Below are 24,202 nucleotides of genomic sequence, written 5' to 3'. Positions count from 1 at the left end.
ACCAGGGGCACCTGGGTGGCTCAGTCGGTTGAGCGTCCAACTCGTGATTTCAGCTCAGTCCGTGATCCCAGGGTCATGGGATTGAGCCCTGTGTTGGGCTCTGTGCTGAGTGTGGACCCTGCTTCAGATGCTCTCTCTCTCTCCCTCTCCCCTTGCCCCTCCCCCCCAATACAATAGAATAAAATAAAAATAAAAAATAAAACTCTGCCTCCAAAAAAAAAACAAACAAACCCGTGGTATGCTAGAAGGTGATACACACCTTGCAGAAATCCACGGCAGGGATGGAGGAAGGGGGGTGTGGAAGTACAGGGGGTGGAGTTGCCATTTTAAACACTGATGAGGCAACATCTGGACATGAGGAAACTGAGGGGGTGTGTGCCACGCACATACCCAGGGCGGTGTATTCCAGACAGAGGAAAGAGCCAATGCAAAGGTCATGCGGTGGGAGTATGTGGAGGCCTTTGAGGGATACGGAGGAGGTTAGGTGGGAGCAGAGGAGTCGGGAGGCAGCCAGGGAGACCTGGAAAGGAGGTCAGGAAGGAATGGAGGTCTTGGTCACGTGGGGCCTTGTCGGTCTTAATAAGGTCTTGGGCTTTCTCTTGGGGCAACAGGAGGGGCCCCAGTGCAGTTTGAGCAGAGGGTCAACGTGGTGAGACTTCCTTTGTTTCAGTGATCCCTCTGGTTGCTGGGTTTATAACAGACGACAGGGAGGCGGAGGCAGGGGGCCCTGTGGCAGCCGCTGCTCCGATCCCGCAGCGGTCCTGCCCCGGACAAGGTGCTTCCATGGAGATGGAAAGGGTGAAAGCATAGACTTCCCGGTGTCTTTGGGAGGTGGAATCAGACATGACTCCCACATAGTGGGTCTGAGTAACTGGAAGGATGAAGTTGCCCTGAATTGAGATGAGAAGGCTGTAGGGTGGAGCAGGTGTGGGCTGGAAGAGGAAGATCCATTCTGGACACGCTCAGTTCGAGAGGTCTCACTAGGCATCCAAGGGAAGATGCCACGCAGGCAAGTCCAGGCCAGTGTGGGAGTTCTGTGGTATAAAAATAGGATTTGGGGCGCCTGGCTGGCTCAGTCAGAAGAGCATGCAACTCTTGACCTCGGGGCATGAGTTTGAGCCCCATGTTGGACATAGAGATTAAATAAACTTTTTACAAAATGGAATTTCCTATGGACTTGGGTGATTATGATGCGTTGCGTAGGTTCATCAGTGGTGACAGATGTATCACTCTGGTAGGGGGAGGTTGATAAAGGGGGGTTGTGCACATGGAGGGTCAAGACATATATGGGAACTCTTCTGTATGTCCTGTTCAGTTTTGCTGTCAACCTAAAACTACTCTTAAAAAAGTCTATTTAAAACAAAAATGGTATTAAAAGCCATGAGACTTGGTGGGATGATCAAGGGAGTAAGTGTGCAAGAGAAGAGCTCCAAAGACTAAGGGTACGGTGCCCACTTGTAAGAAGGAGGGGAGGGGGCCGTGGGAGCAGCAAATGTGGCAGACGGAAAACCAGGAGAGTGGCCCAAGAGGGGCGTAGGGGGGAACAGGTTCCAATCTCTCAGGAGACGTAGCACCACATCCTCGCTGAGGCTCTCTGGGCCTTAGTTTCCTGATCTGCAGGGTAAATACCCTGACCTCCAAGGATCCCTCTGGCTGTGATATGCCATGAACGTGTGACTTAAAATGCAAGGGAGATCAAACATGGGAAAGGCCGTTGGCGTCTGCTTGCTCCTCCATGGGGAATGCAGAGTTTAAAGACAGCAACACTGACACTGTAAAAATATGGGTTTAAACACTGGTAGATTCAACCCCGTAGAGATTTGGACCAGTTTCCAACTGCTGATTTTTCTCCCTGATTTGAAAGCATATACACTGCAAAAATTTTGCAAAACTAGAAAATGTAACGTGAAAATTAAAACCACCACTTAGCCTATCTAGAGATAAATGCTAGTAACATTTTCGGGGGGCCTGGGTGGCTCAGTCGGTTGAGCGTCCGAGTTCGGGTCAGGTCATGATCTCGCGGTTGATGAGTTTGAGCCCGGCGTTGGGTCTGTGCTGACGGCTCAGGGCCTGGAGACTGCTTCTGATTCTGTGTCTCCCTCTCTCTCTCTGCCCCTCCCCCGCTCATGCTCTGTCTCTCTCTGTCTCAAAAATAAATATAACCATTAAAACAAATTTTTTTTAAATGCTAGTAACATTTTGGCATAGTTTTCTGCAAGCTTTCTATCCATAACTGGACTGTATTTCCTCCTCTTCCCTGCTGAAAATTTTCTCTATATTTGTATCCTGATTTTTTTCAATGAAAAAAAACCCCAAAAGCCAAAAAACCAGTACTTACAACTGTTAAATATCCCATCATAGGAATGTACGAATGTACTGTAACTTAGTCACTCTGTTAATGAGCATTTAGGGCACTACAAATAGCATTGATAAAAAAAAAAAAAAGAGTTAGGATGTTCAACTGTACACATAATCTTTGCACCTCTTAGTCTTTCTTTGGCATAAATTATCAGTTGTAGAATTATTCACTGGTCCCGTGGGCATAAACATTTTGAAAGCTTTTGTACATGTTGCCAAATGTGCATCTTAACACATCTGCCTCTCTTGCCTTCCAGAGAGGTTGTAACAATTTACTTTCCTCCATTCTCTGTGCCTGTCACTTGCATGACACTGTTACTAACCCTGCGGATTCCCCATAATTTCTTTAGAAAATGCCACTTTTCACTGTGTATAGGCTAAAGTTTACTAAAGCAGCACTGTAAGGGGGAGCAAGAGTAATTCAGATTCCAGTAAATTCTTGTGCCTACATGCGCTGGGCACTTTGCCAGGTGCTTTCTTGTTTATTGCTAGCGAACGCCACACCCTTAGAATGTAGGTGGCATCCTTCCCTTGTCCAATCCCATGAGGCCATGTTTGAAGACACACAGCTGGTTGGCAACATGCCCAGGACTGGTACCCAGGTCTCTTGACTCCAAGTGGGGTACTTATCTATTTATCATACTATGTACCTCGCCTGCCTCATATGGCCTAGTATATACTCTTTATGAGAGACTCTAAAATATAATCTGTATAGTAAAATAGACGAGATGCTACAATACACTCACAGCTTACTACTTTTTTTTTAAGTTTCCGAGTAGAACAAGAAATCACATTGAACTCTGAAGTCAATGATCGCTCTGACATCCTAGGCTCTTCTCCGTGCCTGGCCAAGTGAGGATTCAACCAAAGGTGGGACCATTGGGGGTAGGGAGGGGCCAAACCTCTTGTCCTCTTCTTGGCCAGATTTGAGAAGCCTTGAGATGAGCTACAGACAGTGAGTGATGCTGTCTGGATGGTGGGCCCCTTCAGCCCACATGCAGACCGCAGGCAGAACTTCATCGTGTGTGTGTATGTGTGTGTGTGTTTTCTTTTGGTAAGCTTTAGGAATCATGAGGCTCTATACTTGTATTCTTGGTCTTCTATACAGTATGTGCACCTTGAAAACTGGCTTTTGGATCTTTAGACACTTAAAACAGATATTTAAAGCAACTTCACTAAGACAGTCTTTTCATGTCCCCAAACAGAAGTTTTAAACTGTGTACATTAAACCTTGACCATGGTCTTTTTTTTTTTTAAGTTTATTTTTTTATTTTGAGACAGAGAACAAGTGAGCATGAGAGGGGGGAGGGACAGAGAGAGAGGGAGAAAGAGAGCATCCCAATAGGGCTCCGTGCTGACGCACAGTGCCACATAGGGCTCGATCTCACAAACTATGAGATCATGACCTGAGCTGAAACCAACAGTCCGTGTCTTAACCGACTCGGCCACCCAGGCACCCCCATGGTCCCATGGTCTTTATTTTTGTACTCATCATTTGATTCGCCAACAGGACAGGGAAAGAGATTTGAAGCTGTGCTATTTTCCCCTTATCTCAGGAAGGCCTGGCTGCCCTCGTAGCTCAGGAGGCATTCATGAGCATGTCCTATGCCACACCAGGGCATTTCAGGACACTGTGGGGCTGGGCCTGGCACCTGGCATATTTAGCTATGCTCACCCATTGTGCCCGTCTCCGTATTTCCTGTGTTACAATGACCTGTTATGTTACCTGTAATTTGGCCTCCAGAGCAGTTTTCTGGGGGACATGTGCTGCACAAATGCCCTTGTCACTGCTGTGAGAATACAGCCGCCTCGTTCAGATCCAGGATTCTGCCAGAGTTCAAAAGTCCTGCTCTTACAAAGAGGGAAGTGGCTGCCTGGGCTTGAAGTATGTTTTTTGTTTTTTGTTTTTTTGTTTTAAATGTTTACTTATTTTTGAGACAGAGAGAGAGAGCCTGAACGGGGGAGGGGCAGAGAGAGAGGGAGACATAGAATCCGAAGCAGGCTTCAGGATCCCAGCGGTGAGCACAGAGCCCCACTCGGGGCTGGAACTCACAGACCATGAGATCATGATCCGACTGAACCCACTGAGCCCCCCACCCCCAGGCGTTCCTGGGCTTGAAGTATGTTACCAGGGTCTGGAAGCCTGCGGGGAGGGCAGCCCCAGAGGAGGCCAACAACAGGAGGAGGCGGGTTTTTATAATAAGCTCTTCTGCTGGTTCTGAGCTGGTTCCTGGTCACCATAATCTCCTCCATCCTCCAGCGCAGCTCAAAACCCAGGTCGTCTTCACGATCTCTCCTGGCAGCAGGGGACAGGGGGTGCTCAGAAACACTCCGAGGAAAGTGGCTTTGAGAGGCTTCAAGAGTGAGGACAGACATGAGAAAACAACCACAGGAGGCCCGGGATGGGGTAGAACTGGGACCGAACGGGTGGGTAGAAGGCGGGAGGAAAAATGAGCGCACCGGGCAGCTCAGAATAGAAGATACCAAAGAAAAGTGCCAGCTAGTGAAAACACTGCAAAGGGACGGGTGGCAGGGCCCGGCGACTGGGGAGCGGTTTAGAAAAATAGCAATTAGCACAGCTAAAAATAAAGACCAATTTGGAGACAAAGCCAGATACACAAGGAGGAAAATAAGACTCGCCAGAAAGACAGTGCTTCGCAAACGGAACGCTCAAGAAAATGAGGCTAACGACACTCCCTTTGGGGCTGTTTTGCAGGGGAAGGAGACAATAGATAGAGCGGGGGGCGGGGGGGGGGGGGTTGGTGCTGAGCAGGTGATTGGTGGTGGGAGAGGAGAAATCGGAACCGGAGCGCAGCGTGGACCGGAGTGATCCCGAGCTCTGAGCGAAAGGCCCTGCCAGAAGCTGCAGCACGTGTCCCCAAAGTTAGAGAGGTGTCCCCGGCCGGCCGCGCTGTGGGGGCAGAGGCATCACGCGGCGCTGGAACCCGGAGGGTTCCTGCAGAATTCCGCCAAGGCCCGCTCCTGGAACCTCCAGGCCACGGGCAGAAGGCGCCCAAGTTCCGGCGCCCGCGCAGCGCAGCTCGGCTGGGCTCGCTGCGCGCGCGGCCCGGCGGCCGGGACCCTGGCGACGCGCCACCGGCTTCGCGGCCGTGGGAGGGCCCGGCGCCCGCGGAGTCGCGGGGCGGGCAGGCCCAGGCCCTCGGGGAACCTGGATCCGGGGGGCGAGAAGGCGAAGGCCGTGGGCCGCGCCCGGGTTTTGCAGAACCGTGAAGCCGAGGCTTCCGGGTCCGTGTAGCGAGAGGGGACCCCCGACTACCGCCCGGCCAAGGCGCGCGGAGCCGCGGAGCGCTGTGCGCCCGCGGCGCCGTGCCCGTTTCCCGCGGCTGCAGGAAGAGGGCGGGAGACCGGTTTGGACGCGGAGTCGCGAGGCGGGCGGGGCGGGGCCCGGGGCGACCTCCTCGGCGAGCTCCGCTGGGCGGCGGGGGGCCCCGAGGCGCACGGGCGCCAGGACAGAGCTCCTAAGCCACGGGCGGCGCGGGCTCCCTTCGGGGCAGTGAGCCCCACCCCGCGCACGGGGTCGGGTCCCGGCTTTTGATCGCCCGGGGGCCGCCCTGGCCCGCCCGAGACCCCGAGGCGGGACCGCGGGGCCCCCACCGGGGCGGGCGGGCAGGGCGCACCGAGCGCGCCACGCGGCGCCTGGCTGGGAGGAGGGCGGCGGGGCGGGGGCGGGCGCGCCGGGGCGGTGCCGAGCCGGCTCCTCCTCCTCCTCGGCCTCCACCTCCCCTCAGTCCTCAGGCTCAGCCGCCGCGCCGCCCGGCCGCTCCTCCTTCCTCCCCGGGCGACCGCGGCGATGTTTAACCGCGCCGTGAGCCGGCTCAGCAGGAAGCGGCCGCCGTCAGGTAAGCGGCTCCCGGGCCGGTGGGCTGGGGTTCGGGGCCCCCGAGGAGCCGCCTCGGCCGCCGCTGCCCGCCCGGGGTCCCGGGCATCCTTCCCTCCCTCCTGTGTTCGGGCGCGGCTTGGCGATGCCACCCGACGAGAGTCGCCGCGGACCGCGCCACTTCTCCTCGCTCCTTCCAGCGTCCCTGCGGCCGCCGCCGCTGCGGGAGCGCAAAGTCCCCCCCCCCCCCACTTCCACCCCCCGAGAGGCGCTGTGGGGAGGAAGTTTGGACAAAAGGGGGAACAACAGCAGTTTTCTTTTTAGTGATGGTCTGCGAGGAGAAAGGAGATCCCAAACACCCCAAACTTTGGAGGGAGTGTGCGCTCTAGATCCGAAAGCAGAACGTCGCGCGGGGCCCTTCTCCCCTGGAGTGCTCTGCCTCTCTGTCCGCTGCGGGCGTCGTTGCGAATGATGCCCGCGCGGCGCCCAGAGGAGGCACGACCGGACCCCCGGGGCACCGGACTGGCAGCGGGGCCTGGGCTGCCCGGCGCCTTCAGTTCTGCGCTGCGGAGCCCAAATGTGGGCGCGCCGAGGAGGGTGAACAGCAGGGTGGAGAATGCACATCTGTAGTTGGCGCCGGGGAGCGCTGACATTACCGTGTACTGGGCTTGGCTGTCCCAACGGACCAGCCTGAGCCACAATTCGGAGCAATTTGATAGGACAAAGAATCCACGGTGGAGACGGGACCATGCCTTTGATTCCAACCATCTTACCGTTTTTGTGCAGAATAATAGCTGTGCCCCTCTGAGCTCGTCATGTGGGCCCGGGTCTCTCTGTTCACCCAGTTCTGTGTTGTCTCTCCACCCGTAGGACGACCTCATGAGACAGGTACTGTCTCCTGGTATTGGCCACGTTCCAGAGGAGGGAACGGAAGCCAAGAGTCGTTAGGTAACTCGCCCCAAGTCACACTTAGGAGGCGATGGAGAATCTGAAACCCAGGTTTGCCTGATTCTGGAGTTGGGAGGCTTTTCTGCAGTGTTCCACTCCCAAACTGACTTCTTCATGGTGCTAAGAGTCTGTGCTGGTTGGTCCGTGTCCTCTTCTCACTGACTATCATATTTTATGAGGGACTTTGCAGTTAAGAGGATGAACTGGGACCAGACAGGCTGGGACCAAATCCCACCTCCACTGCTGTGGAAACTTTGTGCCTGTGCAGATAAGGATCTGCAAAATGGGAATAAAATAGCTATCCCTCTTTGAGCACTTACATGGAGCTGGTTTCCCGTCCATTATGCAAATCATTGCATTCATAGTCAGGACAATCCTTATAAAGTAGGACTTCATAGGGTCATGGTAAAGAGCTTGTATTAGTGTTAGTGGTCACGTAAATCTTGCCGTGTTGTCTGAGGGTCAAAGGATTCCTTTGTGGGGGTTCATTTCAGCCGATCCCTGTTGTTGAGTATTCACAGGCCTGGGGAGTGGTAGTCAGAGCCTGGACTCTGGAGTTAAACTCCTGGTTCCCGCCCTGACTCTATCATTTAGTGATCTTGGGCAAGTTACTTGACTCTGAGCCAATTGCTAAATTATCGGGAAATCTGAGAACTGGCTGCTAAGTCATGGATAGCTTGAAATTGGCTGTTGGTGGGTATTTATACCATGGAAATTGACAAATGTTAAAAATCAAGCTTGCCCTCCCCCCGCAGGAGAGCCGGTTTACTAGCACACCTCTGTGTCTGTTTTCCCGCCTGTAAAGTGGGTTTCATAGAGTTGTGGGATCAAACACACTAAAACATATGAAGTCCCCAGTGCATTGCCTGGCACGTAATAAATGAATAATAATGGTTAGCTTCCCCCTTTCCTATGATAAACAGAGCTGCTGTGAACTTCTCTGCCTGAGTTATTCATTACTTTGCTCTCATTTGGGGGCATACATGGTTTTGGAGAGAGGGTGTTATATGTGTGTAGGTTCACTCCAGAAAGACTCGGGCAGTTTTAGGGATACCAGTGGAGTGTACCTCTTATAGGGCGGCAACTTTTCAGCCTTATGAAATAGGGTTCGGTCACAAATACAAAGATGAGTAGCTAAGCATCATGGATGGGTATTTGATGCCTGACCTCTAAGAGCCCAATGTCCTTAGGGTTTTTAGGTTGAAAGTATGCCCCACTGATGGGAAGGGGCAAATGAGGCCCTGCCATTTGGGCATCACCATCCAGCAGTGAGAAAAGAAGGAGTCAAGTGAGAAGGGGGGACTGTGGGCCTGGGGTGGAGGTACCGGGAAGCCAGCCAAGTGATCCATGAGACCCTGTGCAACATTTTTATTTGGTCATTTTGAATTGTTTTTCCTAAAGTGGCCCTCCAAATTGTATAAGCTTCCAGCCCCACAAGTGCTGGATCCACTCCTGCAGACCCCTGATATGGACCCGGCTACACTCCTGCCTCCCAGAACCTTCTACCATAGACTTTTCCTGCTTTTCAGCAAAACCGTATTGGAGACAGGCTCTTCAAGCTGAGGATTTGGAGTTCCTAACCCCTAATTCCGAGGCTCAAAATGCTGTTCCTTATTCTGCTTTCCGAGATTTCTCAAAGTGTGTTCGTGAGCCACCTGGGGGTGGGGAGGGCATCGATAAAATGCAGCTTCCCAGGCCACACCCTGGGCCCACTGGTTCAGTCTTGGGAACCCAAGGTGGGAGGGAGAGGAGGCTGCATTTTCAACAAGTGCCCCCAGTGATTCTGATGCCACTGAAGTGCAAGGACCCCTTGAGGGACTCTGACCACCCTTTGCCCTCACAACCACTTACGCTGTTGATGACGCTACTCACCTGAAAAGCAAAGCCAAAGCCACAGCCTTCCGTCTGCCAGCAGATTGAGGGGTGACCCGTTGAGGGAATCCCCACCCTGCCAGGCAGACCATGGGCCTCCCCAGGGCGGGGGGCCTGTTGTACATGATCCCATTAAACCCTTGGGACCAGTTTCAGATTTATTGCTGGGCTTAAGTTTTCACTTAGAGGTGACAGTCAGCATCGCAATTTAACGTCTTTGTTTTAACAACCCAGCAGCCGGGCAGTCTTGGCCCCCCAGGGAAACTTTCCCTGCAGAACATCACTGGCCCAGGACTGTGGGTTCAGGGAGAGCAACGCAGGGACAGAGTGGCGGGGCTGGGCCACGGAAGGGGTGTTGATTTAAACCAGTGTGGTCAGCCACGTGGTCAGCGCCAGCTCTGAATGCCGGGAAGAGCAGCCTGTAGACGGTGGGGGTCAGGTGCTAATGATGCTCTTTTTTTTTTTTTTTTTTTTAATGCCTTCATTGACTTTGTGTGGGACGGATGTCTCCTTTTGTCACTGTTAGGCATTTGGGGAACCTAAGCAGGTGCCTGGGGGGGCCATTTCCTGGGACTTCCTGGATGAACTGAGCCACTTCCCCCACTGGGCTTGAGTAATGCCCTCCGCCTCAGGCGCTGGGCTCGGAAGCTTGCTGTTTAAATTGTACTAAATTTACTCTCCTTGGTATCTTCTGCTTCCCTCAGATAGCTCTCCACTGCAGCAGGCCCCGGGAGGGACGGTGGGGGCGGAGGGGGCCTGGGCAGGCGACAGCAGCAGCTCCCTGATAAGAGCTGTCAGGAGGCGTCCACTGGGAGGAAACAGCCCCACGCAGGCTCCTGGGGACTCATTTCCCTTCTGAGCCAGTTCGCAGCCCTCCAGGCCTTGCCGAGTGCCCGTGGGCCAGCTGTGCTGCCCCCTCTGCGCGTGCTCAGGGACCCCTCATCTGGCCCGCCTTCTCTCCTGGCCCCGTTTCCCCGTTCTTGCTGTGCCCTTGGGCGGCTGGGCATTCCCACTTCTGCCCCTTTGCTTCCTGAGGGTGTCCTCTGTCCTAAGTCTTCTCCCAAAGCTGGGTCTCCCTGCTCCCTGCCGCTCTCTCCAGCCTCATGCCTCCCTCCCTCTCTGCCCCCGAAATGCAGCCTGTCCACTTTGTCTTTTCCTGGACAGCTGTGGAGGCCACCAAGGGGCGGGGACTTGACAGGAGCAGCCCATTTAGGAGGGGACAGACCAGAGAACTCAGCTCCCTGACCCAAGTCCGGAGCTATCTGCATGGCCTCGCTCAGGATCCACTTGGTCATTTTGTTCAAATATATTTGGGGTGGGGCACCTGGGTGGCTCCGTCGGTTAAGCATCCGACTCGGGCTCAGGTCATGATCTTATAGTTCATGAGTTCGAGCCCTGCATCGGGCTCTGTGCTGACAGTTTGAAGCCTGGAGCCTGCTTCGGATCCTGTGTCTCCCTCTCTCTACCCCTCACCTGCTCACACTCTGTCTCTCTCTCTCAAAAATAAGTAAACATTAAAAAATATATATTTAGAGCTGAAATATGTATGTATGTGTGTATATATATATATATATATATATATATATATATATATATATGTAATGGGGAGCTGCTGAATTTTCTTTCCTGTCTCCCTTCTTCCTTTTTTCCCTTTCTTCCCTTCTCCAGTCAGGACATTATAAACAAAGCCATCATCAGTCATCTTTATCATCCCATGAACAAAAGGGCATTTTAACACCCTGAATAGAAAAGATATAATCTTGTGTAAAGAAATGTCCTGGGGACGCCTGGGTGACTCAGTCCGGTGAGCATCCGACTCTTGATTTTGGTTCAGGTCATGATCTCACGGTTCGTAGGTTCGAGCCCTGCGTTGGGCTGTGTGCACTGATTGCATGGGGCCTGCTTGGGATTCTCCATCTCCTCTCTCTCTCTCTCTGCCCCTCCCCTGCTCACACTCTCTTTGTCTCTCTCATAATACATACATACATACATGCATACTTACATACATGCATACTTACATACATAAATACACTTTAAAAAGAAATGTCCTGATAGGAATCTTCTAGAAGTTGTTGCATCTAGGGAGAGGCCCTGGATAGGCAAGGGACAGAGCTGAGAGGAAGCCCTGTTCTACTGTGCTCCCTCTTCGGCCTCTTGACTTTTGTACCATGTAAATAAATATAATGATCTCTTTCCTAAGAATAACCCAGGGCTGTCCTTACTGCATCAAGACAGCTCACTTGGTAAATATTTCCTTATCCTTCTTCTCATTTCTTCACGAACCAGTGAAATAAACTCCGTGCCAGCCTGTGGCATTGTGGGCAGACGGCCATCTGGGAACTCCTGGTCTCACCTTCTCAATTAATTTTAAGTTCCGTGAGAAAGAGGGCCCCGCCTTTTACTTCTTGCGTCTGTCACTGCCCTTCCCTTTCCAGGCTCTGATGCCAACTTGGGGTTGAATCCTACCTCGTCTCCTTCTTCGCTTGCTCCTTGGAGCCGGTTTATTGAACCTCGTTGTGCCTCTGTTTCCTTCTCTGTAAAATGGGCCAAAGATGAGCCCGACTTCTACGGGTCACTGGGAAGTTGAGACAGGATATAGTAAGTGCTCAGTCAAGCAGCTATTTTTACAGCTGTCATCCTCACTGTCTCGCCCCCAATCTATCAGAAAACGTTCATCAATGTAAACATGACTATGAGCTCCAGGCACTGCTGACCCTGAGGACGACGCAGCTCTTACTCAAGAAATGCACAGTCTCTCTGATCCTGGAGGGGGGGATGTCATTTACTTGCCTCTCGATAGGGGCCGGGGGCAGCGGGGGCGGGGGGCGGCGGGGGGGTGAGGGCACATTTATGCATGACTGTCAGGCCCCCAGGGGAAGCACAGGGGCTTCTGGGAAGTGAAGAAAATAATGACAGGGTCTTCATTTTCACCCCCAGGATAGGGCTCCTGGGTAATTTTATTTTTTCTGGGTCTTTGCCTAGAAAGTGAAGATTCTAGGGAGTCTACAAATAACAGTCTGGCGTTCTTATTTCCTTCCCTCTGGTAGAAACTGGAAACCAGTGGCCATCTGTTGTTTAGTCCACTCAAAAGAGGATGTGGAGGCTTGTTTTTCCTCCAGACCCAAGGGTGTTCAGGAGACCCGCAGCCCCCTGGCCTGTCTCCCACGAAGCGTCTCTGAGAAGGCAGTGGGTTTTTGGGCTGTGTGAAGCTCCTCAAGTGGACCCTGGAGCATGGAACGTAAGGAGTGACCCCCACCTCCTTTGGTGATGACCTCAGCTTGTGTGTTGCCCGGGTGACAGTGGGGCAGGGCAGGGGCTGGGGGGAGCGAGGAGTGCAGGCACAGGTGCACAGGTGACCTTTGGAGGCACTGCCTGAGCAGTCAGCTTTCTCTGAGGTCTCTGGCTTCACGTGAAAAATGCCATGATGCCTTTTCTGAGCCCAGCCAACCCTCTGCAGCCCTCTCACCCTCTCTGGTCTTTGATGCTTGCTATTAGCAGGATTATTTTTAATCTTTTTCATTTTTGTTATTATATTCTGCTAATTGCCATTCATGCAGACCTCCGCACCAAGGGAATTGCATGCTTGAAGGATAGTTATTCTCAGAAGTTAGATACTGGAGCCGAAAAACACTTAAGTAATATTTAGATAGAGTGTTTCCATGACCCAGTTTCTCTGGAGCCTTACATAGATCACCAGTTGTAACAAACTGATTCTCTGCTTCTAAGTTTGGAAAAAAGAAAAAGTTTTTTTTTTTTTTAATGTAATATGTTTGATGTGACATAGTTGATATGAAGTTTTAAATAAGCTTCTTGGGGGTGCACTTTCCTTGAATATTTATGGGAGTATGGCGTGTGAGTGTGCGTGTGTGTGTGTGTGTGTGTGTGTGTTGTACCAAACCACTTTAGAATTTTGGAGTGAACATTTCTGCCTCTTCCTAGGCTTGAATATTTGGCTTGTTTTCTTTAATGATGCTGTAAGTTTTGGGGGGTACTTAGGATATACTCTTTGATGTTGGACGTTGACTCTGCTTTGAGGAAGTTGGTATTGAGATTTTATTAGAACATTATTTGACTGGGGAAAACTGTCTAGGCAGGATAATTACCCAGACCTTCCCGCAGACTAATAGCAGGAATCCAGGCTGCAAGCATTCAGTTTCGATGAGTGTTACGGATGCCTTTTGAGTATGGATTTCCAAGGAGTTAATGTCTGGCGAAAGCCCCTGATAGATATGACATCATAGCATCTATAAATAATGCATTACGAAATACGCTGCAAGCAACCAGCCTCCGCCATCTGTATCTTTGAAATACTGGCTTTTACTGAAGCCAGAAACCACAGAGAACCGCATAAATGTAAATGGAGAGTGTATGCACACTGTGTTTGAGTGTTAGATGATGCTGGCCCGGTCTCGTGTGGGTTTTTGTCTACGTAGAATTCCTTCTCAGTTTTCTCAGGCTTTCCCCGCGGTGCAGATGGTATCTTTCTCTTCAAGGCTGCTATGTTCTGGCCTTGGTGAGTGTGAGGACCGGCAGATGTCAAAACTAAAAATGGCACTCGAGTCTCATGGTGAAGGTCGTGCTTGGACCCTGACACACACCCCCCCCCCCTTTCCTAGCTGGGTGACCCTTGCAAGTTACCACGCTTCATCTGTGTTTCCTCATCTGTGAAGTGGGGATAATATTAATCACACCACAGGGTCCTTGTGAGAAGTGGATGATTTAACTCACAGAAAAAGCTTGGAACAGTACCCAGCGCCCTATAAGCAATTTATAAGTGTTCACTGTTGTTATTAGCTGATGATAGATTAGTGTGAAGATAAATTTATTGAGAAATAAGTATTATGCCTACAAAAATTTGATTTAAAATGCTTTAACTTTTTTTTTTTTTTTTTTTTTTTAAGAGACAGAGTGCGAGCAGGGGAGGGGCAGAGAGAGAGGGAGATACAGAATCCGAAGCAGGCTTCAGGCTCTGAGCTGTCTGCAGAGAGCCTGATGCAGGGCTTGAACCCACGAACTGTGAGATCGTGACCTGAGCAGAAGCCGGATGCTCAACTGACTGAACCACCCAGGCGCCCCGATCTGAAATGCTTTAAAGAGCCCAGGAGATTTTTTTTTTTTATTTTTATTTTTTATTATTTTTTTCAACGTTTATTTATTTTTGGGACAGAGAGAGACAGAGCATGAACGGGGGAGGGGCAGAGAGAGAGGGAGACACAGAATCAGAAACAGGCTCCAGGCTCTGAGCCATCGGCCCAGAGCCCGACGCGGGGCTCGAACTCACGGACCGCGAGATCGTGACCTGGCTGAAGTCGGACGCTTAACCGACTGCGCCACCCAGGCGCCCCAAGAGCCCAGGAGATTAAAAAAATTTTTTTTCCAGGGGTGCCTGGGTGGCCCAGTCGGTAAAGTGTCTGACCCTTGATTTCAGCTCAGGTTATGATCTCACGGTTTGTGAGTTCAAGCCCCACACTGACGGCCTAGAGCCTACTTGGGATTCTCTCTCTCTCTCCCTCTCTCAGTCCCTCCCCTTCTTGCTCTCTGTCTCTCTTTCTAAAAATAAATAAGCTTAAAAAATTAAAAAAAATTTTTTTCCATTGCAAAAATATTTTATAGGTGAACTAAAAACAATAAGAAAAGATAAACAGATCTGGACAAAATTGAAACAAACAAATGTTATCAGGAATAATTCGTTACTAGCTTGAGTGATCTTAAAGCTGCTAGAAAAATATGTTTGACTGTTTTTTCCCACTTGTGCATTCCAAGCTTGCTTTCTTGTGTAATCCACCCCAACGGGCAACTTTTGTCAATGAAAAAGCAAAGGGGGAATATTACACCTTTATGGCTCCAAGTGCCGGGAGTTGAGAAGCTGGGAACTCTTGATTTTGTTTTATTCTTAAGTTCAGATGTAACCCTGCTTGCTATGGAGAGAGGTTATTTGTTTTTCTTATAATTATTGGACTGATTGTAACATTGAAGGTGAACTTATCTTAGGACGCCTTTACATATGTGCATTGGGAAGTAGTGAAAGTCTCCTGAGCAGGGACCCTGAGTAGAAATACCCCGAGTTAAGGGGCAATCTCTAGAGTAGTACCCAATGGGGCGGGCCTCTGCTCAGTCTCGCTGGAGGTCAGGATAATGACTTGGAAAAGAGATACATCATTAAATGAATGGAGTGTGCAAATGCTGCTCTCTCCAGAGCTATCTATGCATGTTGCTACCAATCAAGAAGGATTAAGAAAAACAGGTGTAGCCAGAAGCCTCCATCAGGCTTTTGAAAGACAATCAGGAAGTCTTCGAAAAATTCAAACCAGTATTTCTGGGGAAAGTGAGAAAACATGGCAGACAGAGTGTGGGTAGAAGATTCCTATGGTCAGGATAGTTGGGGCAGAAGGTGGGCAGAAAGGCAAGAAGGAACTTGTTTGTTTGTTTTTTAATGCATGTTTATTATTTGTTTCTTTTTTTGTTGTTTTTTTAAAATATAATTTATTGTCAAATTGGTTTTCATAGTGTATGTTTATTTTTGAGAGAGAGACAGAGAGACAGAGAGGGAGACAGCACGAGTTGGGGAGGGGCAGAGAGAGAAAGAGGGAGATGCACAGAATCCGAAGCAGGCTCCAGGCTCCGAGCTGTCAGCACAGAGCCCATGTGGGGCTCGAACCCACGAATCTTGAGATCGTGACCTGAGCTGAAGTCTGACACTTAACTGACTGAGCTCCCCGGGTGCCCTGGATTTTGTCTCTGTCCAGGGCAGCAAACCCAGACACTAGTAACCACGGCCAAGGAGAGTAGTGAGCTATATCTTGGTGTCCTTTCTGAGCCAGCTCTGGAAATTCCGTGCCCTTCTGTAACAGTGTTGTGGGAGATGTATTCCTTTACTCTTGGTGGCACGGAGGTGGTAGCCCCACAGAGAACTGAGAGGAAGGGCCATTTATTTTGCAAAGTCCCCGGGTTCTGGAGCAGTCTGGGGTTCTGTGGAGGTGGTCCTTATAGGGACAATCGCCTACTGGTTCCATCGAGGAGTTCTAGTTCATTTTACCCCTGAACCTTTATTTCCCAGTAAGGAAAATAAGGGGACTAGACCAGACTAGTGGGTATTGAATTCTAAGACTTTTTGTTCAAGTGAAAGCTGGCACAGAAGCCTAATATGCCAAATGATTAGAGTATGAAATAAAGGGTAGGGGAGGTACAATTATCTCATGGTGGGGCCAGATATCCTCTCTCTCAGTTAACCAGACAATCTGGTTAACTCTTTTGGCTACATGAGAATCCACCAAGTGTATTTATTTTCAAGACAGTGTGGCAGCGAAAGCCCAAGGGTGGTTTGGTTTATTATTGAAAAGAATGCCAGGAGTCTTGGAATCCTTTCAGACCTAGGTTGAAAACTTATGGGCAAAGTAGGTGTTCTGCGACACGGAGAGGAATTTGTGGCTGCCTAAGACTGTTCCCGGAATAGCCCACTTGTGTCTCTGCATTTATTTACTTAAGAGAAGGTCTGCTGAGGAAATGGAGTAAATTGTCAAGCTGTATTCAAGGACAGGACCGTAAATTGGTGAAATGCTTGGCAGAATGAACCCTCTTGCAGAACTTTCTTATAATAATGACCTTTTAACTTGATTTATACTGTGTGGGGAAGAAACTCGGTGTTTAGAAGCTTGCCATTCTAGCATTTGCAAAGAGAGCAGGGGACTAATTTAATATCCACGAACTGAAGATTCACTTTAGAGAAGCGTCGGGTCCATTTGTGATGTGTTCGAGTGAGTTTGCTTCGCGATTAGAGGAATAGATTTGTCCCAAATAATTCTCTTATGTGCTCCATCACCAATGCGTATTGAAACACAGCGCCCAGCTGGGGTTTCTGGCTTCTGTTTTGTTCAGCCAGAGTCAGCCAGTGAATGTCTAAAATCCAGGTGGTTGGGCGCCTGGGTGGCTTAGTCGTTAAGCATCTGACTCTTGATTTTGGCTCAGGTTATGATCTCACAGTTTGTGAGTTCAAACCCTGCGTCAGGCTCTGCACTGACAGTGAGGAGCCTGCTTGGGGTCTGTCCACCCTCCCCCCCCCACCTTCCCCTGTTTGCTCTCTCTCTCTTAAAATAAATAAAAATAAACTTAAAAAATAAATAAATAAAATAAATCCAGGTAGTTTTCCCAGATGCTGGGAGACAGTGTCAGCTGCTTGAGAAATTAACACGTGTGTTGATCCCCAATAGAACATGAAAGATCATGGAAGATGAGTTACTATTAAGTACAATGTATCATGATATGACTTCCCTCCAAAAACATTTGAGGGGCACCTGGGTGGCTCAGTTGGTTAAGCATCCAGCTTCCGTTCAGGTCATGATTTCACAGCTCCGTGAGTTCGAGCCCCGCCTCAGGCTCTGTCCTGACAACTTGGAACCTGGGGCCTGCTTCAGATGTGTCTCCCTGTCTCTCTGTCCCTCCCCTGCTTGTGCGCTCTCTGTCTCTCTGTCTCTTTCTCAAAATAAATAAATAAACATTAAAAACAACAACAACAACGACAACAACTAAAGCAAAACATTTTAAACTGTATGGCATCCTGGCTATTTGCAGCAATTAATATTTATAAGACTTTTTTTTCATTTATCCTTTTCGAATGGTTTGCTTTGCCGATTTTTTAGTTAAAAGCTTGTTTTCTCCTACGTTCAAACTTTTCTTTATGGAAACATGTTTCTACTTTGAAAACAAAAAGGCAATGGAGAAAAAAATATTAGGTATAAAAATAGTTCACTTGATAGATCATTATTTTAGGGAAGAGGAGAGAGGAACTAACGTTTGTTGAGAGTGCAGTGGGAGCTTCTAGATGGCTGGTGTGCTTCCTCTTTTAGTCCTTGGATAATGGGAGAGAGAGGAGGATTATCTTTACCTTCCACACAGAATGTTGCCCCTTACCACACAGTTTGAATTGGCCGAACTGGGTTTGTTTGGAACCTGGGCCCACCCGAAGTGGCATTCCATGGTTTTTCCTTGACTCCAGGAAGGGGCCACATTCTGGAGAACGAGGCATGTTTGTGCTGTCACTTCCTCTCAGGCGAGTAGCCACAGTGTGTTAGCTGGAGGTCCCCTGTCCCCTTTCCTTCAGTCAAGGGACTTTGCAGGTGTCTTGAGGAAGAGAATGCATCAGATGTGCAGGTGCAGTCAGTCATTCATTCAGTCTACACACAGAGGAACAGTGTGATGCTGAGCCATATTGGAGCCTGAGGCAAAACGAAAAATCAGTAATACCCATCCTGTCTTTATTTAAAATTTTGCTATTTTGCTCATGATGGAATTCTTTCCATTAATTTCGATTTTTCAAAATCATGCATGAAAATACCATTTATGTTCATGCCTGAGGTTGTTTTTTGGGGGCGAGGCAACCCCCTGAAATTTTGCACCTAAAGCCAGTGCTCCCTTTTCCCGCTCCATCCCAGCCCTGGGACATACTTTTATTTATGTGTCAGGCAATGAGCCACATGTTGCAGATTCAAGGTAAAGATAGACAGAAGCTTTCAGACGACTGAGTCAGTCGTACAAATAATCACAACACAGCACGATAGTTACAAGACTGTGCACAAAGTGTAATGGGGAAGGAGCAGCCATGGAGTCGGGGTCCCTGGGAAGATGGCTTGAATGAGACTTGAGGGCTGCCTGAGGGTTGGCCAGTGGTCATGTGGATGGAGGAAGGATGGATGGAGAGTGGTACAAAATGGCAAGGCCCTTTTGTCATTGCTCTGAGCCTCAGTTTCCCTAACCTGTAACATGGAGAAAATGGCAGTGCCTACTTCATAAGGTCATTATCAGGACTGGAATGATTTCCCTGGGTTAAGTGCCTAGAATATAATTATCCTGGCACATAATATATATTTGATGATGATGATCTTGATGATGATGATGATTTTGATGACCATTATATGCAGGTATTTTAAAATGAAAGTATCTTTGAGCCACAAACACATCCTGAACTTTGCTTTGCAGACATCCACAGCAGTGATGGGAGTCCCAGCAGCAGCCACCAGAACCCCAAGAGCACAGCCAAATGGGCAGCCTCTCTGGAGAATCTGCTTGAAGACCCAGAAGGCGTGAAAAGATTTAGGGTTTGCCTTTTTCATTGTTGACCGGGATTGATGCAACCCACGAAGAAGTTTAGATGTCTGTGGGGGAAACACAGGATGTTGTTTTTTTTTTTTTTTAACACTGAAAATGTTAAACACTGTTTAACACTGAGAATAAGGACTTTTCAGTTGTCATGGCCGAGATGGCTTTCCTGGATGGCCATGGACCAGAACTGAGGGGCATACACAGACTGTTTCTGGTTTTCATCTGGCTGGATGGGAGCGGGTAGGGGTGACGGGGACGAGGTACCGTGCTCGCTGGCAGAATCTACAAAGAATTTCCAGCTCTGTGACACCTGGGAGGGGGTGGTCTGGGTCTCTCTGATGTGAAGGTTTGTTCCCTTGTGCATTGGGGATTCCCAGGACTCATTATTAATAGAGTGAGAGGGGTGGACAACAGCTAGAAAAGTGAGGTTGAACCCAGAGAGGAGGGTGGATGGATGGGAAGTGTCAGTCCTGCCGACAAAGAGCTGCTCTGGCTCGCAGAAACCCCAGGTGTCAGAAGAACCGCGTGTGACTTCTGAGAATGCCCGGTGTCTGCCTGAGTCCCACCAACTCCTGTCTTTAAGTCTTGGGCCAGGTCAGGGCAAGCCCTGATGCTGTCGGTCCCTGTTTTGGTGCCGAGGGAGGGGTGACGGCTAGTCTACTGCCATTCCCGGACACCAGGCCATTGCGAGCCCTGTCTGGATCTCACGGAGGACGCTTTCCTGCGCACAGCGGGATAACAGGGTGTACTGCTAACTCCCCAGCGTCTGCCAAACGAAAACTCACCTCCAACTTAAAATCGTTTTCATCGTGGCATTTTCAGACATGCTTAATAGGTTTTCTTTCCTTTTGTTTAAAAAAATGGGGCTGATTTTAGAGGAATGTACTTTGTTTAAACACTGTCTGGAAGGAACTAATATATCTCCCACTTTAATTTACTCTTTGGTAATTTATTGCCAGCTTAGCCTTAGTGAGTAGATTCTTGCTTCATTTTTACTCTTCCTCACAGTGTCAAAGTCATTAAGTTCAAATGCGTATGAAATTCTAGCTTTAACATTAAACATGCACTTTGTTTTTCAGGATGGAGTTTTTTGCAGGGTGACTGCACCATAGTCATTTGTTGAATTTTGCCAAACCAGTCCTTGGAGAGAAACACATTATTTGTTTGCTTGTTTGTTTGTTTGTTTGTTGTTAAAGTGGAATACTGCTTGATGTTGTTTCTTCTTTTTATTCACAGGAATTTTTAAAAAAGGAATTCAGTGAAGAAAATGTTTTATTTTGGCTAGCGTGTGAAGATTTTAAGAAAACACAGGATAAGAAGCAGGTATTTCTTCCAGTCTTTAATCACATTCTTGATAATTTTTTCTCTCCTTATAAAGTTCAGCTGCCTTGGGGTGCCTGGGTGGCTCAGTCAGTTAAGCGTTCGACTTTGGCTCAGGTCCTGATCACACGGTTCATGGGTTCAAACCGTGCGTCGGGCTCTGTGCTGATAGTTCAGAGCCTGGAGTCTGTTTCAGATTCTGTGTCTCCCTCTCTCTCTGCCCCTCCCCTGCTTGCGCTCTGTTTCCCTCTGTCTCTTAAAAATGAATAAACGTTAAAAAAGAATAAAAAAAAAAATAGTTCAGCTGCCTTGCCAGTAGGCTTTGAAATTGCCTAAAGAGGGGTGCCTGCCTGGGTGGCTCAGTCGGTTAAGTGTCCAACTTCAGCTCAGGTCATGATCTTAATGGTTCGTGAGTTCCAGCCCCGTGTTGGGCTCTGTGCTGACAGCTCAGAGCCTGGAGCCTGCTTCGGATTCTGCCTCTCTCTCTGCCCCTGCCCCACTCGAGTGCACACATGCACGTACAACATGCTCTCTCTCTCAAAAATAATAAACATTAAAAAATTGCTTAAAAAGAAAAGAAATTGCCTAAAGAAATCAGATCTATATTGGATTTGGGGAAAGACTGAAGCTTCAGATTAGGTCTCTTGGGTGGATCAAATATTAATAGTTTTAAAAAGTGTGTTAATTTTTATTTATTTATTTTTTTTTTTCAACGTTTATTTATTTATTTTTTTTGGGACAGAGAGAGACAGAGCATGAACAGGGGAGGGGCAGAGAGAGAGGGAGACACAGAATCGGAAACAGGCTCCAGGCTCTGAGCCATCAGCCCAGAGCCCGACGCGGGGCTCGAACTCACGGACCGCGAGATCGTGACCTGAGCGGAAGTCGGACGCTTAACCGACTGCGCCACCCAGGCGCCCCCAAAAGTGTGTTAATTTTTAAATGGAGCAGTTCAGATGGACAAGTATTTAAAGCAAAAATGACAATTTATGTCGTTTCAAGTTCATCGTCGCACACGATTTTTTTTCTTCATGAATAAGTTACGAGGATGCTTCCCCAGAGTTTGACGTGTTGGCATTTTGTACGGATGTAGTAAAACGATAAGCAGATGTGTGGCAATAAAAGTGCTACTCAAATCAGATAGATTTTCAATTATTCAACGTATCTTTACAAAACATCCTGCCATTGGCAGGGGTCCCACAGAGAACCCAGGGTTCTCCTGGGCATATGTGTGCTTTTTGCAGGAGGTCGCCTTTAATTCTGACGTCAGTGGATTTTCTGTCCTTGAAGGTTGAGTGCGAGGGGAGGTGGAGGAGATTACGGGGAAGGAGGCCTGTGGATCGGGTGTGTTTGTGAAGCCTGTGCCTGTGTATGTCTAAGAGGCTCCCAGCTAAATGCCTACAGGGGCTGGTGAGGAACATGCATCCGCAAGGCTTTTGGTGTGAGGCTATAGGGAGTAGTGGGGACTGGGGCCACTGTGGGCAGCCAGCATTGCCTCCAGCGGCTGCGGCTGAGTGTGGCTGACTTTGGCAGCGAGCGCTTGGGGGTCTGTGGCTCTCTGGGCTTCCCCATGCTTCGAGTTCTGCCCACCTACATCTTCACTTGCCCACCCTTGCCCCCAGAACCCTGAGGGGCGGGCCTTTCTTCCTGAGGCCCCTTCTACCTTCTTCAGCCCGGTACGGCCTGGTTTTCCAGAGAAATTGGGCGTTCGGATTCTTATGAAACCACTCGATTCTATAAATGTTGGAACTGATTTTCAAAAGATGGAAAACCTTGCCTGCCAAATGAAACACATCCCTGGGCAGATGCAGCCTGTGGGCTACCAGTCTTGAGCCTCTGTCTCCAAAAGCCGGACTCCACGAGGCCGGCAGCCGTTATGTGTTTGTAGACGACAACTTGGAAAGTGTTCATCATTGGTTTATTCAAAGCCTTTTCCTGACTCAGACACACTTCTCCCAAGATGGAGCAAAGGGGCCTTCTTTCCACTGCTTTCCTCTCAGTGGGGGCAAGGACAGATGCTAAGATTTGTTCTCTTTAGCTCAAATTTCTTAGGTCAGCCTAGAAAGCCTTCCCAGGAAGGACTCTTGGCATTTGCTTCTTTCAAGCTTCTTCTTCTCCTTGGATGACTTTGTCTGAGCCTCCCGGGTGGTGAATGGCCTCTGGGGAAAAGGGAGCAGATGGTCCCGCCTGCCTTGGAAAGCTAGGATGCCACCCTGGAGCCAGAAGCACTCAGTTTCCCTTTGGCCCCATATCCAGGACAGGGCCCAGGGACCACTGTTCATAAATGCTGCACCGTGTAATTGATTTGCCCAGCCTCAGTCTAAAACCCGGGCTGACAGTCAAGCAGGCAAACAGATGATGTTCATTTTTCTGCCATATTCTTTGTGTGTTGAGGGTGAGGGGGGCCTACAGATCAGCCAGCCCTCTCCCCTGGCCCCCCTGCCACGTTGTCCTCATCAGGAGGTTGAGATCCCCCTGCGGCTGAGCTGGGACTTGGACCAGCGTTCTGAGGTCCCCCAAGCCGCTCTGCCTGCACACCGGGCTGGTCTGTCCTTTGGTTCAGCCGAGTTGACCTGATCTTTGTGGAATGCCTGCTCAGGACCAGGCCTTGTGAAGAGACACCCAGGGACAAGACAGATGAGCTACTTTAGGGAACGGGCATCGATTGGCGAAGCAACTTGTTAAATAAGCCTTGCCAAGTGTGCTGAGCAGAGAAATGGGAAGTGTGGGTTCTGTGGGAACACAGGTGGGGGTCGGTGGGTTAGGGAAGGTAACACTGAAGTGGACTTTGGGGGTGGGGGTAGTGTTCCTGGAAGAGGGGCCAGCATGTGAGGAGGAATGCCTGGCGAGAAGGGCGAAGGAAGAATGGGTGGCGGGACAGTGGTGCTTGAGGGGCAGGGTGTTTCTGCTGTGTGTGAGGCTGGGGAGGGAGGGGAGCCCACACCTGGAGAGCCTGGGGCCAAGGTGGACACTGGAAAGCCCCGGTGTCGGGTTGCACATCCACACCCTACGGACAGAGCTTCCAGAATCTGGGAGCCCTTCGCCGCACTCCCTCTCCTGGTGCCCAGCCTAAAACCCCTTGGAGGTTTAGTGTCCTTAAGCCTGGAACGTGCCTGGCGGCGATTGGTCTGGGGCAGTGAATGCAGATGGGGTTGGGAAGGAAGGGAGGAAGGAAGGAAGGGAGGGAGGGAGGGAGGGAGGGAGGGAGGGAGAGAGGAAGCATCGGTGAGGCCCGTGTGGCTCAGTCGTCAGTCTGGGTTATCACACTGAGCCTCATGACTGGCCCCATCCTTCCAGATGTGTGGGCTGTGGTTTGGGAGGTTACACAGAAGTTGCCGAGGCTGCCCAGCTTGGTGCAGACCCAGGTCTCCGACTGCAGGGCCTGGGTATTCTCTAGTGCGTCTGGCTACAGGGGAAGTAAAACCAGGAGTCAACTCTAAATCACTAATTTTAAAAAGTGGAGGATGGGAAGTGGGCCCAAGCGAATTTCACAAGACTTGTCACGTCTGGTCCAGCGGGGAGTCTGTGGGGGGGGCAACTCTACAGTGAGCCAAGGTGGTGGCAGGATGGATGCGAATCTTACTTTGCCTCTGTTATTTTATTTATTTTTTTTAATGTGTATTTATTTTGAGAGAGAGCACAAGTTGGAGTGAGGGGCAGGAGGAGAGAGAAAGAGAGGGAGGGAGAATCCCAAGCAGGCTCCACGTTCAGCCCGATGTGGGGCTTGATCTCATGCCCCTAGGATCGTGACCTGAGCCGAAATCAAGAATT

At 49.8% G+C, this 24,202-nt stretch overlaps 1 protein-coding gene across 2 annotated transcripts in view; it reads left to right on the top strand.

The window, feature by feature from the left end:
* Positions 1–6,078: 6,078 nt before the first annotated feature.
* Positions 6,079–24,202, top strand: part of RGS10 (regulator of G protein signaling 10) — a 41,673-nt gene continuing 23,549 nt past the window's right edge. Inside the window, exons 1-3 of one of the 2 annotated variants that reach the window (XM_043597689.1) lie at positions 6,079–6,218; positions 18,989–19,107; positions 20,348–20,434. In XM_043597689.1, coding sequence (XP_043453624.1) covers positions 6,170–6,218; positions 18,989–19,107; positions 20,348–20,434 — 255 coding nt within the window. In that variant the 5' untranslated portion in view covers positions 6,079–6,169. Of the gene's footprint in view, positions 6,219–12,104; positions 12,255–18,988; positions 19,108–20,347; positions 20,435–24,202 lie in introns of those variants that run through there. The other variant, XM_043597690.1, reaches the window with a different exon arrangement.

This window comes from Prionailurus bengalensis, chromosome D2 (assembly GCF_016509475.1).
Source record: "Prionailurus bengalensis isolate Pbe53 chromosome D2, Fcat_Pben_1.1_paternal_pri, whole genome shotgun sequence".
Taxonomy (NCBI): Eukaryota; Metazoa; Chordata; class Mammalia; order Carnivora; family Felidae; genus Prionailurus; species Prionailurus bengalensis.
This window is presented reverse-complemented; position numbering and strand designations above follow the sequence as displayed.